This window comes from Haemaphysalis longicornis, unplaced genomic scaffold (genome assembly GCF_048455015.1).
Source record: "Haemaphysalis longicornis isolate Haplotype H1 unplaced genomic scaffold, Haemaphysalis longicornis Haplotype H1 scaffold_9, whole genome shotgun sequence".
NCBI classification, from domain to species: Eukaryota; Metazoa; Arthropoda; class Arachnida; order Ixodida; family Ixodidae; genus Haemaphysalis; species Haemaphysalis longicornis.
Window position 1 is genome coordinate 5213122 of NW_027526460.1, and position 15803 is coordinate 5228924.

Here is a 15803-nt window from a genome sequence, read left to right on the forward strand (position 1 = left end):
CATGAAGACAAAATGCAAGTTTGGTTCATTCAAAAGATTGCCTCATTAGAACAACACTGACACTACCTTTAATGAATAAGCATGCAACACCTCAGCCACTTTTCCACACCGAAGTTGTGACGAATTATGGGCAGCTTGCTGCGATTCACTGAGGTCAACAAAACCAAACACAAATTAAACAGGGTTTTAAGCTTGCACAATGAGCTATTTGTGCTTATATTTAGTGCACAGTCTTTTTATATCAGTAAGAATGGTGGGGTAAAGTATGGAGGTTGCAAGAAAACGCGTAAACATAGAACTATGCTTGTAATAGCTGCACAGCCATCCAGCACATTGGACTTGTCTGACACGACAGTGGACAACTGGTGTGTTTGTGAAGCGTACCGAATGATTCACGAAATGATTACTATCAACCATAATGAAAATAAACCAGGTACACGTCTCATCAAAAACAAAGCGAGTGTGGATGGCGGTTCTAAGCTGTATCGCAGCACTATCTAGGAGGGCGAACGGTAAACAAGGCAACAAAAGATGTTTCCCTGTTTGCCTTAGTCGACATACCAACCTGTTTACCTTAGTCAGCATACTAACCTCCATTCCGCATACCTGCCCCGGATACATTATTGCTGACGTCACGAAACACACGATACAGCAACAGAATGAAAATTTTGGCGAATAAAGCATTGTTTTGTGCCAGACAAGCGCTTCGGCACTATAACATACCAAATCTTTCAAGTAAAACAAACTTGCATTTTGTCTTCATGGCCCTTTTAATGCAATTCCACGAGATAAGGATCTCAGCCCAAGAAGCTTCGCCCCACTTCATGGGTTCCAACGGGTGGCCATTGCAATGTGTGCCCCATTCAACTTCTTGCCCACTTGATCACGGCACAAGTTTCTTCATTTCAAATAGCCTTTTTTTGTGTTGTTGCATAAGGACAAAGTTATTCAGAGGTTGTGCATGTTTTCACAAGGGATTGCCTGACACCCTCACATGCAACTTTTGACGATAATATTTTTTTGGCCCCCCATCTCTAATTGTATGCCCCCCCCCTATCTTTTCTCGGGGGGTGGGGGGGCTGGCAGCATATAGCTTTCTTCCCATTATCTCTCCTCAACCTCTTGGCAGAAATACGCAGCAGCCACAAGGAATGCCTCCCATGTACCCAGGATCTTGATAGCCTGTGTCATCAACGGGACTTTCAAATAAAAAGTTTGAAATGAGAAAGGAATATTTTTTATCCCTAGATCTTTTCGCCGCAACCGTTCGCGTCCTCTCTCATGCAATGAAAAGGCAAATTAGCGTTCAACAAGCCTGCAATTTCTAAATGGGACATTCGTAGACAGTAGCCAAACCGTTGCTATAAACACACATTTGTCTAAACTTAAACCTATCACAATTGGGGTTTCTCAGGGTAGCATCCTTGGGCCATTACTTTTTGTTCTATACGTAAACAATGTAGCAGACATTACACCATCCATCAAGATCGTCATCTATGGTGCATTACCTTACTTCTAACCTGTAAGGATAGTACAAAACTATTGGTCGAAGCAAATCATGCATTAAGTATACTGTATCATTGGAACGTATGCGATTCGTTAAAAATGACTACCACTAAACCAAAGGCTGTGCTTTTCAGAGCAAAAAAAAAGGGAAAAAAATAATTGATGGAGACATTATGCTTGGTACGTCTAAAATAGAAATATTAGGTCACGCAAAAAGCATTGGAGTGATATTTGAGAAACGCCTGCGGTGGAATAGGCACATCACCGTGATTTCAACAAACTTGGCGCGTATTACAGGTGTTCTTTTAAGCTAATAATTTATAATTCACTTAGTGCATCCCAAAAAAATTACTGCCAGTTGATTTGGGGAAATACAACAATGTCGAACATAACAAAACTTCATATCTTACAAAAGAAAGCTGTGAGAGCTATCTCAAACTTACCGCATGGTGCTCGCACTGCACCCATTTTTAAAGAACTTTGTGTCCGCGCTGTTCCACATTTGTATAATGACATGCTCCTCAAGCGTTATTATGCAGGAATGAGGCGTAACATCATCATCATCGATCAATGATCAATTATGAAAAAAAAACTGTCCTGTTCATCATACATGCCATGCTGAAACATGGGTGATTCCCCATACACGCACAAGTTATGGTCGCCAGTTGCTCCCCTTCACACTGCCATCATTACTGAACTTGCTGGGTCAGTAGACATCCTTTGAGTGAAATTGTTCTTATAAAGGAGTCCCCATTTTTCTGTCTGAAGTGTGTCTTTGTGCCTGTGCTGATCAAGAATACTTGCTGTATAAAGTTTCAACTGTGTACATAAGTTTGTTACCCTTTCACAAGTATGTATGTTTTTTCCGTACCTTGCTAAATGAGGGGCACAGACCCAGTTAAGCCTTCTTTCTCTGGGTTTCTGTCTGTGGCCCTGGTATCTGTGCTGTTGATACAAAATAAAGATTGGTGGATTGATCGACAAAAAAAAAGTAATGTGGAGGCATTGAAACACCCTCTGCACTCACTTTGGCTTCTATCCAACTCTACATCTCTATAAAAGTGCACACCTTTCTTCTTTCTTTCTGAAAATGAGGGCCACATCCGTAAATGCTTTCAAACACAGATAAATGCAAAATCTTTCCTGTTGGCAATTAACCAAAAAAAAAATCTTTTTTGTTGAATAACTTTTACGGGAGCCGGAAAAAAAAGTAAATGTCTTCTATATTACAATCTTTAAAGACATACATAGAGAAGAGATAACCATAACAGAGTAAACCAACTGCCTCCTTGCCTGTGGTATCTATGTCCACATTACACTATTTCACAAAGTCACTGTGATAGAGAACTGTCGTCCCTCATCTAATGCATAAAATGCAAGACCAACCTCTATGTCTGCAGATCTAAACTCTTCTCTCAGCTCCTTGAGACTTCTTTCTCGATTGGTCGCGTGCTGCTTAACCAAACTGTCCTGGACACTGCATTCAACCTGGAACGTTTTCTTGGCTCTGTTGTAAACGGGCCGACCCCATTTCTGAGGACCTTTGTCCCCGTCAGAGTTACTTGGGGGAACTTGTTTCCGCTTCACTCCCCCGCCAGCCACGGCACTCTCTTTCAGATAGCTGGATGAGCAGGGCGCTTGCATGTCGGGGCATCCCCGTCCGCTGCTGCAAGTGCCAGGGGGGGAAGGAGGGAAGCACAGGATAGCAGCTGCTACCAAATTACAGTCCCTTACGTGTCGATTAATACAAGAAAACACTTTTAACAAGGCTTCAGCCGTGCACTTCAGCACATTAAGAGGCTGCTACAATGCTAGGAGAAAAAGATCCTCAGTTTATGAAGACCCTTTCAAAGGCACATCACGTCTTGGAAGCCTTTGAAAGTGGCTGAACTGAAATCAGGCTCGGCGTCTAAGAACAATAACGATTAAGATAAAGTAGTGCTTGCCTCTGAGCCAACTCTCGGCTAGCCTCCTCTAAGGCCAATTCCGTAGGACGCCTACGGGCCCGTGGCCGTCGTGTTGCATTGCGCGGCCGCTCACACTGCTTGGGGTCGGTGTTGAGCAGTGGCTGCCTAAAGACACCCATGTACTTCCGCTGAGACAGACCCCTTGTCAAGTTTTCCACATACACATCATCGCTGCTGAAGCCACGTTTCCTGAGGGCTTCAACTAGAGTGGCCAACTGTGGTAAGAAAATTAACAGGATAAATGAACACAGACCACACAAACACAGAAATTACACTGGAATTATAAAGCAGTCAAAGCAATTTTAAAGGGACTGACAGCAAAAATTTTTTGAGCATGTTCTCTGCCCCCATTGCAAGAACATGACATTAAATGCCATTTGCTGGAGTGCTTTTGCTGAAAACATGAAACGTCAATAAGTGCATTTTATAGCTCCAGCATTGCTATGTACATTTATAGCTATGTACATTGCACAGCATTGAAGATTAATGGTGGCGACTATGACAATAAATCGCAATGCAACCTGCATGTGTTTGCACATGGGGATAAGAAAATACCACTTAAAAATGTGATTTAACACAAAACAGTGACACAGGACGAGCTTGTGGCATTTTAGCATGCGGTGTTTTCTTCTCGAGCCTGTCTGCATAATATGTTTTCATATCATGCTTATACAGGGCTCCACCCATCCACGTAGGACACAAGACCGATTTGGTTGATGTGAAAAGCAGGTAATAATTGATTGGTAAATAACCAGGTATATGATGTTGCTGAAAGTGAGCTTGAAATAAATAACCCATAGAATGCAATCTCTTGATAAAATTCCAGATCAAATAAGCATGCTGTTTGGAAAACATTGAACATGCATAGTATAGCTGGGGCCGCCTATGCTTGAATGCAATAACAAGAGGAATTTGATGTTTCTGGTAAAGAAATGTTCGAAGTAAGAAATTTCTCAAAGAACTGTTAAGAGACTTGAATTTATATTTGTTTGGTACACCCTTCTAAAATTTGAGCTGGCCAAAGTTTTCTGACAAATACCTTTCAAGAAAGCTTAATTAAAGGGGAAGTAGACGAGGTTTGTGCCACGGCAGTTGAAGTGCTCTCCTTGTAAACATATCTGTGAAATACACCTTCGCCATCATGTCTTTTTGAGCAAAACAATGTTTTCGTTGCATGACATTTCCTGCGGTATACTTCAAGCCACAATTTTAGAAATAACCATACAAAAAGAGCTAGTAATATACTGAAGCCTGCTTTAACAATTAGCTCAAGTAGTGAGCACATAAAATTATCTGACAACGGTGGGTGTGCAGCCATTCAAATCTTTAATACCATCATGCAAGCATAGAACTGACAACAACTGGAGGGCTTGGAGCCACTTGTGACCACCCAAAGTTCTACATTGTTGAGCCAGCTTGTTCGCACCAACAGCCTTTTGGCCAGTATGCCTGAGCGACTGTGCGACCATGGCGAAAGAGCCCCCAACAACCAACTGGCACGCAAACGTGGGTGAAAAGGAACACTCACGTTAGGCTTACAGTCCCCTTCCTCTGGTCCTGCACCCCTCTGTAGGACTTCAGAGTGTGGCTCGTTCAGCAAATAAGCCCGTGCACGGCTGACATTCCACTTGCATGCCACCAGCGCTTGAAGGACAGTCTGAATGGGAGGTACGGAAACAAAAAGGGAAGAAGATGAAGGCAAGCCTACTGTGGGGCAGCCCAGTAGTGTGCCAACAAACCATGCCTACAACTTATGATAGGGATCCTGATTCCAGAAGCTTTGTCCCACTTGTGTGGGCTCAGACTGGGTGACAAGCACAATTTACACGCACCATCTACTTACCCCTGCACCATGGCACGAGTTTGTTTATTTGAGTGTGTCACAGTTTTCGTTGTGTTGTTTAGGAAAGGAAAAACTATGTGAGCACCCAAGCAATTATGGTGCGTAAATGCGAGAGCATTGCTTGTTTGTGGGTTCAGCGCTGTGGTGAAACTTTGCTGGGCACAGAGCTGCTTCTCGCTCTCGTAGCTGGTGGTTGCCCTGCCGCCTTGCTCGTGGTGTTTGCCGCTCATCTGCTAATCGAGGTCAGTGAAAAACCCTCTGCACTTCGGCCTCTGCTCTACTCGACATTTCCGCTGATGACTTGGACAATAACTAGGCTTTGTAAAAATAACGTCATTACACAGACATACCTCATGCAACGCATGACCGAGGCACAATAAACATATTGACTTTTTGCCCGTCATATTTATGCACCAGCTATTGTCAACAATTGAACCTTTAAAAAGGAATGTGAAGTCGAGAGCATGACGGAATCCCGCCCGGCTGGGAGGGTACATTTGGTACAAAAAAGAGACGCCGACCAGTCCAAACAAAACGTACTGATGTTTCAGCTTCCAGCACAGGCTTCCGTGCTGGAAGCCGAAACGTCAGTACGTTTTGTTTGGACTGGTCAGCTTCTCTTTTTTGTTCCAAAAAGGAATGTGATACTGAATTGCTCCCCATACCGAATGCAGAAAACGCAATACCAACCTCAATGTCCGTAGTTTGAAACTCCTTCCTCAGTTCCTTGAGGCTTCTTTCCCTGTTGGTCATGTAACGTTTTGTCAAACCATCCCTGGCACTGCATTCAACTGTGAGAGCTTTCTTGGCTCTGTTGTAAACAGGCTGGCCCCATTTCTTGGGCCCATCGTCCCCTTCAGAGTTACTTGAGAGAAGTTGCTCCTTTTTCACTCCACTGCCGGACACTTCACTCTCTTTCAGACTGCTGGTTGAACAGGTGGACGCTTGAATGTCTGGCTGTGCCTGTACACTGCTGTAAATGCAAGCAAAGAAAAGAAAGGAACCACAGGATACCAGCTGCTACCTCATTACATTAAAACGACACTAAAATGTAAAGGCAGGTTGGCCTCTATCAGTGGCTCGCAGCATCGCAAGTGGTTGGTGGAGGTGGAGCTTGCCTATGCATTTTTCTGAAACAAGCACTAAGGCAGGGACATGTAAATGCAAATACACGTATGCAGGAACTTTTGCAGGATGTGCTCTTTTTAAAAGACACAAGTCTCAGCTAGCAAACGTTATAAAATGGGATGCCTAGGAGGTAGGCCATGTTTCAATTTCAGTTTTGTTGAAATGCTTTGCCTAGAGTACAAGTGTGGTCAAAAGATGCTCGCATGCAGCCAAACACGACAGCCTACCGTACCTACTGATCACCAGTACATATGTATGAAGAAGCAGCCAGTGGCAAAAGCAGATATTACAGTCAAACTCGATTATAACGAACCCGGATAGAGTGAATTATGCTATATATTGAACAAAGAAAGATCAGTTACGAAAATATGCGCGAAACATATTCCTTATAGCGAAGTTCACATCTGATATATCAAACTCGGCGCACCTAGAATCGCCGCCAAAATGCATGGTCTCGGAGCGGCGATCGAGATGTTGATTGGCCGCGATGGAGATTTTGAGCCTCCCATGGAGCAACGTGACTCCCGGCACAGTCCGTAACTGTTAACGACGCGACTGACTCATGATTAAACCCTCCCAGTCAGTGAGTACGGACCAAGATGGAAGCATCAGCAAACTGTGGGAAGAGTCTGCCAACGTTCCCGATGTTGTGCTGAAAGGAGTGCCCTTCGAGGATTTCACGAGTGTCGACGACGATGTTGCCCTCACTGTGAACCCCTCGGATGCCGACACCGTCGCTGATGTCATGGCTGCTGCGCTGCTAGAAGCACCGAAGAGGCGGAGGATGTCACGAATGGAAGCCGTCCGATGCTTAATGAAGCGCTTTCAGCAGTCGATGTGCTCCACCAATATTGCTTCGATATTGAAGGACACGGACTGCAGCTGATGCAAATGATGTCTCATGTAGAGAATGCTGTGAAGAATCACTGCTTTTTGGGAAAGCAGGCAGTTACAGCAGAAAGTAGCTTTATTACTTACAATAAATAGATAGTTTTGTGTATGGTAATGGCATACTTTAGTTTTGTGTATGGTAATGGCATACTTTATTATGTTTGTTTCTGCATGTGGGGATGGCAGGAGGAGGGGAGTGGGGGTGGGGGGTCCCCGCGTATTGCGAACTCGTAATAAAAAACTCGTTATTGGCGAGTTTGATTATTTCTAACTATTGGATATATCAAACTAATCGTTACGCATATTGCAGTTCGCTATAACCGGGTTTGACTGCATTAGTGCAATCGAGTAGAATTGAGAGAGCCATGAACTTCTTTGACTAACTGTGCGTGTATTTTGTCCACCTGTTTACAGGTGGTAGTAGCTCCTAGGAAAGCTTCGTCACGATTATCAAGCCCTGGCCCTTAAAGGCAGGGCCCGATGATTGACTTTGCCTAGACACCGCCGCACCAGATCCTTTCTGACTGGCTCCCGACCTCTGAGACAAAAGTGAAAGCCGCTGAGAAGAGGCTCGTACAAAGACCGCGGTGACTGAGTAAAGCCGGGCGCCTGCACACTCTGGCCACTCTGCAATGTGCTTTTTCACATTGCGAAAAAATTGAAAGGAAATGGCAGAGAGAAATGCCAGCTTTAATCACTTATTGGACAGCGTTGGACATCAAACAGAATACGCGAGGGCTACAAAAAGCATGGTTTTTCAGTTACAACAACTTCATCAGCCTTTGGTATCACCTCAACACAATACCCTTCAGACAGTTTCGGCAGTAGGTGCTGAACTTAAGAACTGGTTGCAGCAACGTCAAAGTTCACAACACCAGGAGAACAAAATATTTAGTTTATAAACACTCTTTCAAAGTGCGGGTCTCATCCTGGGGAGCTAGGCTGCAGTGGCTGAATCGGAAGCTTGGTTTTGAAAGTGGCTGAATCGCATTTCTAAGAGTAATGATTAAAAAAAGAGAGTGCCTACCTTTGACCCAACTCTTGGACAGCTTTCTTCAAGGCTAATTCCAGAGTTCCAGGAATGAGAATATTGTCTGCACAAAAAAAGGAAGGGGGGGGGGAGGGGATGTTTTATGCAAGTTGATATTCAGGTCCAGTAACAAAAAAATACTGCTTATGTGGTGCCAATGGGAAAGTACTATGGCAATAGAAATTGGTGAGCTGGCCGTGAGCCTCTGAGTGCAGCTGCCATCTTCACTTGCCAATCCCTGTGACTACAGGTTTGTGGGGTATGCTTACGCCTTAGCCAAATGATGCAGCCAAATGAAGCCGCAGTCAAAGCTTCTGACGACAGGTGAGATTGCTGTTGGCCAAAATCCCTTGAGTGGGTTTTGCTGAATATTGGAGATGTAGGAGAAAAAGGCATAAAAGGAGGTGGGCATGAAAGAGAAGAGATAGAGAAATAAATGTTTATTAGCTGAAAAGACAAGCTAGGACTTGGTCTTTGTTGGTCCTAGGCAGTAAGTCTTCTCAGTCCAGGAAACTTCTGGCGGTGGCTGCCATCTTCACCTGGTTCACCAGATTCTGCGGATCCTCATCGACGAGCCGTGCCTTCCACTATTCAGCAATGTTGTATTTATACCAGTTGTGTGGGCGCTTACATTATCTTGTGGTGCGGCAGTCGGAGCTGTTAAGGGTGCTTGGCTATCCATAGGTGGGTCTGGGCGGCAGTCCTCGCAAGGTCACTCCAGGATCAAGTGTGACGCAGTAAGGGCAGAGATATGGAAACTGTGCAAGGTAGATGTGGTTCATGATTATTCCGTGTGTGTTTGTTTGAAGGCGACGAAAGATTCCTTTTCCTTCCTAGTTGAGATCATGGTGTTCTCCGCCACTCAAGTTGGAAGTGCTGCAGCATGGCCCTATAGGTGATAAGTACGTCTGCTGCGCCCATTGCAGCTATGATTTTGGGTGGCCGGAATGCCTGGCTGGTATCCCAATAAGCATCATGGACTAACGAGGCAGGCAACTGACATCGACAACAATACCGGCTCGTAACCTTAAAACTGCAGAAGCAGCAGCCACTGCCTTGGCAATGACTACCTACTGCAACAGAGCACCCATATTCGCCGACTCTCAAGCGGCATGTCGGAACTCCAAAAAAAAAAAAAAAACGCGTGTCTGCAACGGCACTAAAAATCTTAAAGATGTGCCCCTAACTTCCTAACACCTCTGTCACCTGGATCCTGGGGCATGAAGGGATGGCGGGAAACAAAGCAGCGCATGCTGCAGCCTGAGGCAGGAAAAAAATTAAAAATAACTGGCGTGGCTTGACATGCTTGATGGACTATTTCTTAGATTCACAATTTAAGACTAACTATTTTTTAGACAATTCACAATTTTGAAATGTGGCCAGTGTCCTCCAAATAGGAAAACAAACTTTTCAGGGCCTGGTGCTGCTTCGAGGGCACACGCATAGTCCTAGAATAATCTACACAGTTACTAGACCTTGCTTTAGGCACTCAAGGTCCTGAAAGAAGTGTGGTCCTGGTATCATGTAGGCCGCACATTCTAATAAAGTATGAAGAAACTAATGCAGTAATGTAATGCACTACTGTTTCTTCATACAACGCCTGACCAGACGAACTCTCGTATAATAAAATACGTTCAACTGTTTCTGTTATGATGCAGTAATGTGGTAGCTCCATGGAAGAGGAATGATAGACGTGCTGTGTAGCAGTAAAGCATCACCAGGGGGCCTACAATGCTTTCAAATTGAAAGCATGTGAGCAATTTGAGAGCACTTGGAAAATAATCGTGCCTGAAAATAACTGCACCTGAAAATCAGCGTGCATCGTGCATCCCCGAGTTCCATTGCCATTTCTGCTACTGACGGCAGCTGTCAATGCCACTGGCCAATCCCCTACAGCGGGTATTTCGAATGTCATTCGGGACCCCACACTAAGATGCCACAAATCGGTGTTGAAGTAGCATCATCATATGAGCAAAATATCGCGAAGAAAGCTAATCAAAGCAGGTAAGCATACTTAGCTTCACCTCCAATGCCCAGTTATGTGTGGGTTAGATGTAGACCTATGCCCTGGAGCAAACGGGTGCAAAATGGCATACACACACAAAAAAAAATGTAGAGCAACAATTACTCTTACCACATGTTCATAGACTTAAGGCCTGTTCTTGCCAGTTGTTTTTTTAACACGAAAGTGTTTTATTCCCGGATACACGAAGATTTCGCTGACTTCATATCCGTCACAGAAGTGACGCCAGTACAACGAAGCAAGCGGCCTGTAAGGGGTGCACCCCTGCACACAGAGTCTTCTTGCGGGGAAGCAACCTTTATTACTAAAGAGTATGTTAGACTTAGGGTTGTTTTTTTTTCAGGTTTTATATTTTAACACGAAGGTGTTTTATGCCGCAATACCCCACGATTTCACTGACGTCATATCCGTCATGGAAATGACGCCAGTGCACCTTTGAAGAAGTGACCCGGCAGCAGGACGTCCTCGCCAAGCACACCCACAAGACAGCCGCCGACCTGCAAATCATGCTCAGCTGCAGATTTTGCTGCACATTTCACTTTCCTGTTTTACTGATTTTTATGACAGAGGGATCAACCGCTGTTTTTTTTTTTATAGGGACCAAGCAGCTGGACGGGTGGCGCGCGCCACCACTCGGCCCTCCCCTCGTTAGTCGAATGATCCGGTGCACTGAACTACACAGCCTTGTGTTGTTTTTGCCATGCTTACTTTGGTGCTTTGAATTGTTTGGTGGTGGTGTGAGCAGATATGTGTGGCGAAACGAAGTCTAGACAGATTTGTTGGGTTCTTAGATTCAGTAACGGCTACGTACACTTGTCGGACGCTTCTAAAGTTGGGTGTAGGCTACAATGCTATGAGCACTTTTTGCAGCGATCTACGCTTGGCTCCACCCGATCTGAGCGCGAATAAAACTATTAGTATTAGTATTCATTTCTTCTTAAATGCACTAATGGCTACGTAAACTTATTGGATGCTTCTAAGGTTGGGAAAGGGCTACATTGACATGAGCACTTTTTGCAGCGCTCTGCGTCTGGCTCCGCACTTTCTGAGTAGAAATAAAACTATTATTATATAAATATACAACATTATTATAAAATATAGAAATAAAACTTTAAATTATCCTCACTGGTTTCAATGACTACAATTTCCACACCAACCTTAACGATGGGATACCTCGATACGTGTGTTTTGAAGAGAAATGCACTTACGCACGAGATTGATTACCGGGTGGCTGTGGAAACATCGCGGCAGTTTACACTTTCTTTCTGTAACCGTGAGCTTTGTGCCTTCAGTTTTCTGAAGTGACAGCATGGCAGCCCAAGCGAAACTGCCACGTTTGTAGTGGTAATTTTATCAAAAGCCAAAGTCCTTCAACCACACAACAGCACAAGCTACAACAAACCATCCCCCCTCCCCTTCCCATTGTACCCCTGCGTGGAATAAAGGCTGGCACCGATAGCTAAAAAATGTTGCAGTGTACCCCGTGTTTTTTATTGCTTAAGTATTCCTGGCCGAGTAACTAAAAAAATCGTGTAATGCGTTGTGAAGAAACCAAATACGCACTAGTTGCCTCAAATAGGGGTGCATCAGCTCGAGTCCTCAGACGCATTTCCGACACACTGGAAGCAGTTGCGATTTGGAGACGGGTTATGGAAGTGCAAAATTAAACAGAAAAAACATCCAGCCATCCGTCTAACGGTGAGGATGGTTGAACGCAAATGGGAAAGGGTCAAAGACAAAGACGCTGCGATCAAAAGACTAAACTGTGTGCTGGACAAATTCAAAGCTCAACTATAGTCAAAGTTCAAATCTAGAAGGCAACCAAGGAAACCCACACGAGAAAGCTTTGGGATAAACCATCATCGTCATTAGACAGAGGAGTGCATGATTTTTCAAGCGAAGGTGGCAGCTTGTAAAACTCGACCGCAGCGTTCAGTTGTGAAACTGAGGGCAGGTTTTTGGCGCCCTCCTGTCTCTTGTTCTTCAGCCAAGCAGGTAGTGTTTTTTGAAAAACCATTAATCAACTAGCCAGCAACCATTGCAAGTCTCTAAACCAATGCTTTTCCATGTGCACGACAAGCAATAACGTTCTACATACTACCATGTGGTATTTATTCTGTAAACGATTCCCGATGGCTGAAGTAAACATTGATTTGATTTTGGGGGTTTAACGCGCCGACGCAGCGCAGGCGATGAGGCGCGCCGTAGTGGAGGGCTCCGGATTAATTTTGACCACCTGGGGATCTTTAACGTGCGCCGAAATCTCGTACACACGGGCGTTTTTGCTTTTCGCCTCCATCAGAAAAGCGTCCGCCGCGGCCGGGAATCGAACCCGCGACCTCGTGCTCAGCAGCGCAACGCCTTAGCCACTGAGCCACCGCGGCGGGTGGCTGAAGTAAACACATTTCTGTAAAAATTAAACACGTTTCTACTGTAGTTAATAAAGTTACGGGGTGTCGTCTATCACGATTTCTGTTTTATGGTGAATCTTAGAAGGCACCCCCCAACTTTGTCTTTTGCTTGTACACGACGTCGTTTCGTCATCAACTGCCAAAGGCCAGCGCCGCAGCATTCCTGGATCGGTTGCACACACCGGCTTTGTGGGAGCATTTAGCTGCAAAATACTCCTCGATACGCCAAACTGCATGCAAGCATGAGAAAATTGCACAAAGGAACGGACTTTCAGTTCCAGCTTGACTTCCAGCTTGGCGCATTGAGCGTCGTCTGCTATTTGCAATTACTCACTATGGGCGTTAATCCCACACATGTCATGCCTAGTAAAGGTCACCTCCAAGCTCAAGATTTACCGATCTGAAAAAAGTCCTTGTGGTTATCTACGCTTTGCAAGCCGCACCGCAGTAGAACGACAGAAAGTCATGCACGACTACGCTGCACTGACCGCCACCGGCATTCCACTGACGAGCGGTTCGCCACCTGTGGCGCTTTTGGCTGAAGCGACGGTGGTGCCACACAACGGCCGCCCGGTCCCTATATCGCAGTAAGTAAAAGTACTTTGAACGTGCCCTGATTCCGCATGCTAAAGGTACACTGGACGCACCTGGATTCCAGAGGATAAAGGAATGCCAGATGCGCCCGCTGGTGTGTTTGAAAACGCGCTTCACATACGCCGTCCACTTCACAGTCTGTCTTGAATTTTGCTCAACCAGCCAAACCACTTCCACTCAGTGATCAACCACAGTTGCTGTCATTTTACAAAGGTTCTACAGTTCCATCCAGCTGGTAAGTACTTTTTGCTCAAACTCTTCGTACCACCGCCCTCTTTGGTGTAGTGTTTATGTATTAATTTGATGTCGTTATGGTCCCGTGTTCGATTCTACAACCGTTTGTGTGTGCGTTATTCCTTTGTGGTTGTGGTTAGCTTCACAACTTACAGAAAAAAAATTTGACTTTAGTTTTACCCAACCAGCGAAACCACTACAGCTCACTATATAGCCACGGCCTACACCACTAGAGTTACGCATCTGTCATTATTAATAGTGATTAATCATTAACAGTGACTATGGCTAGTCAGTGAACGGAAGCAGTTTGTTTTATTTGACAGAATGTGTAAATTTGGGACCATCTGGTGCTCACAACACCGGGTTTTTCGCCTCATGGGCCGGCTTGATGCTGGGACGCCTCATGAGACAGCTTCTCCAGCTTGATAAACTTACTTGCTATTACGTACTACACAGGCATCCACGCATAATTATTCCTGAATTCTTACTGCGAACAGTGCGTGTGTGTCACATATGAGCAGTGCGGGTTTCGTAGCCAAGGAAAGCCTGCTCCCGTGAAAATGGAAAGAGCATTTCTAGCAAGGAATCAAGTTCCAGCTTCATTTCTGACTAAACTTATAGATGCTAGCTGGAATCGGCAGCTTCTAACTAGAAAAATTCTCAGTCTACCTAGAGACGATTATTTCCAACTTGCAGGTTTTTTTTTTCTTCCAGCTGGAGTGCTATTAGAGCTGCCAGCCGGAACAAAATCTGAATCCAGCTAGAAATTAGCTAGAAACTTAAATTCTCGCTAGAAATTATACCTATTTCTAGCTAGAAATATTTCTAACTAGAAGAAATTTCTGGTTCAATAATCCAGCTAGAAAAAAATGTTATTTTCACCTGGGATGGCGTTAAATTGCTCAAATTGCAAAGCGTTTTAATGCTGCTTTTGACACCACTGGCTGCACCAAGAAATAGGGATACAGAAACACAGATGCGCAGAAAAGAGAGCTTACCTTTACTTTCACTTGGCGGGGAGATCGGCTCGTTTCTTGGCTCTGGACCCTTGCCGGGTAGCGGTGTAGTAGTCGTGATGCTCTGCTGCGCACATCTTTTACGCGGCCTGAATTGCCTCAGTGTGTTCAACAGGCTTGGACAGCCTGTGCCACTTGTGCTAGCCAAATCAGACATCGCACAGCAGTTGATTGCACCAGATGCCACAGCATCAAGCTTGCACCAGGACCATTTGAACTCTGGGCCGGCTTGTCGCTATGCTTCACAGCAGGACGGCACTGGACACCGAAAGCTCGATATCAGAGCACAGAAAACGGGCCCGAACTAGTTCACTGCACCAAAACGCCACCAACTTGCGCGTGACACCTGACAGCCAACTTTGATCACAAATGGCCCACATCGTAAAGCAGGGCAGCAGAGATGAGAAAATCTTGGCGAAGCGCGCTTTGACGGGCGGGCCTACGGCGGTAACCACATGGAGCGATTTTTGCGAGCGACGCGACGAGCAATGTTACGTTGATCCGCAATCGCTCGTCCAGATCGCAATCGCTCGTCCAGAAACACGACGTCTTCGAAACGCGAATACTATTTTTGAAGCACACACGGCCGCAAGGTATTTTTGAGTCCATTTGTCCCAAAAACAGAAAATAAACGCATTTTAAAGGGCTGCTGAAGAGCTTTTAAACAAAATTTATTGCTTCATAGTTGTTTTTAACGCTGAATTCAAAAAGTGTGTTTACTTTTGTGCAAACACACTCAAAGCACCCTTCTTTTTTTTTTTTTTTTTTTTTGTGCCAAAACAAACGACTGGGCCTGCCCGAGGGTGTTGGCAGATCTGGCTGCCTTCTGCGATTGGCCAGCGGTAGATGACGTCATATTCGGAAGTGCTAAGGTAACTTCCGAAAAACTTTTTCTTCCTCCATGTTCCGAAATGGAAACACAATTCATGCGTTCGACGTTCAACTTCAACCACAAACAACTCCACGTGCGGCCGTGTGGCCCCGCGGATCCAACATTATGTTGGCTAACATGTTTTTCCAATTTATGGCTGCAACTAACAAACTATTGAGCTACTTACTACCAAGATTAGCCAACAGCTACGCTGGCAGCTTGACAATGCTATTCTAGGCACTATAACAATGCTAAGCTTGAGGTATGGCAGCAGAGAGCTGAAAGATTC

At 45.0% G+C, this 15803-nt stretch overlaps 1 protein-coding gene across 5 annotated transcripts in view; it reads right to left on the bottom strand.

The window, feature by feature from the left end:
- Positions 1–15269, bottom strand: part of LOC144152845 (uncharacterized) — a 33311-nt gene extending 18042 nt beyond the window's left edge. For 2 of the 5 annotated variants that reach the window (XM_077684332.1, XM_077684333.1), the window contains exons 1-6: positions 14626–15266; positions 8363–8429; positions 6007–6289; positions 5002–5130; positions 3453–3688; positions 2893–3172 (exon numbers count right to left, since the gene is read on the bottom strand). In XM_077684332.1, the coding sequence (XP_077540458.1) occupies positions 2893–3172; positions 3453–3688; positions 5002–5130; positions 6007–6289; positions 8363–8429; positions 14626–14800 (1170 nt within the window). In that variant the 5' untranslated portion in view covers positions 14801–15266. Of the gene's footprint in view, positions 1–2892; positions 3173–3452; positions 3689–5001; positions 5131–6006; positions 6290–8362; positions 8430–14625 lie in introns of all 5 variants that reach the window. The other 3 variants (XM_077684331.1, XM_077684330.1, XM_077684334.1) reach the window with 3 other exon arrangements.
- Positions 15270–15803: the final 534 nt, after the last annotated feature.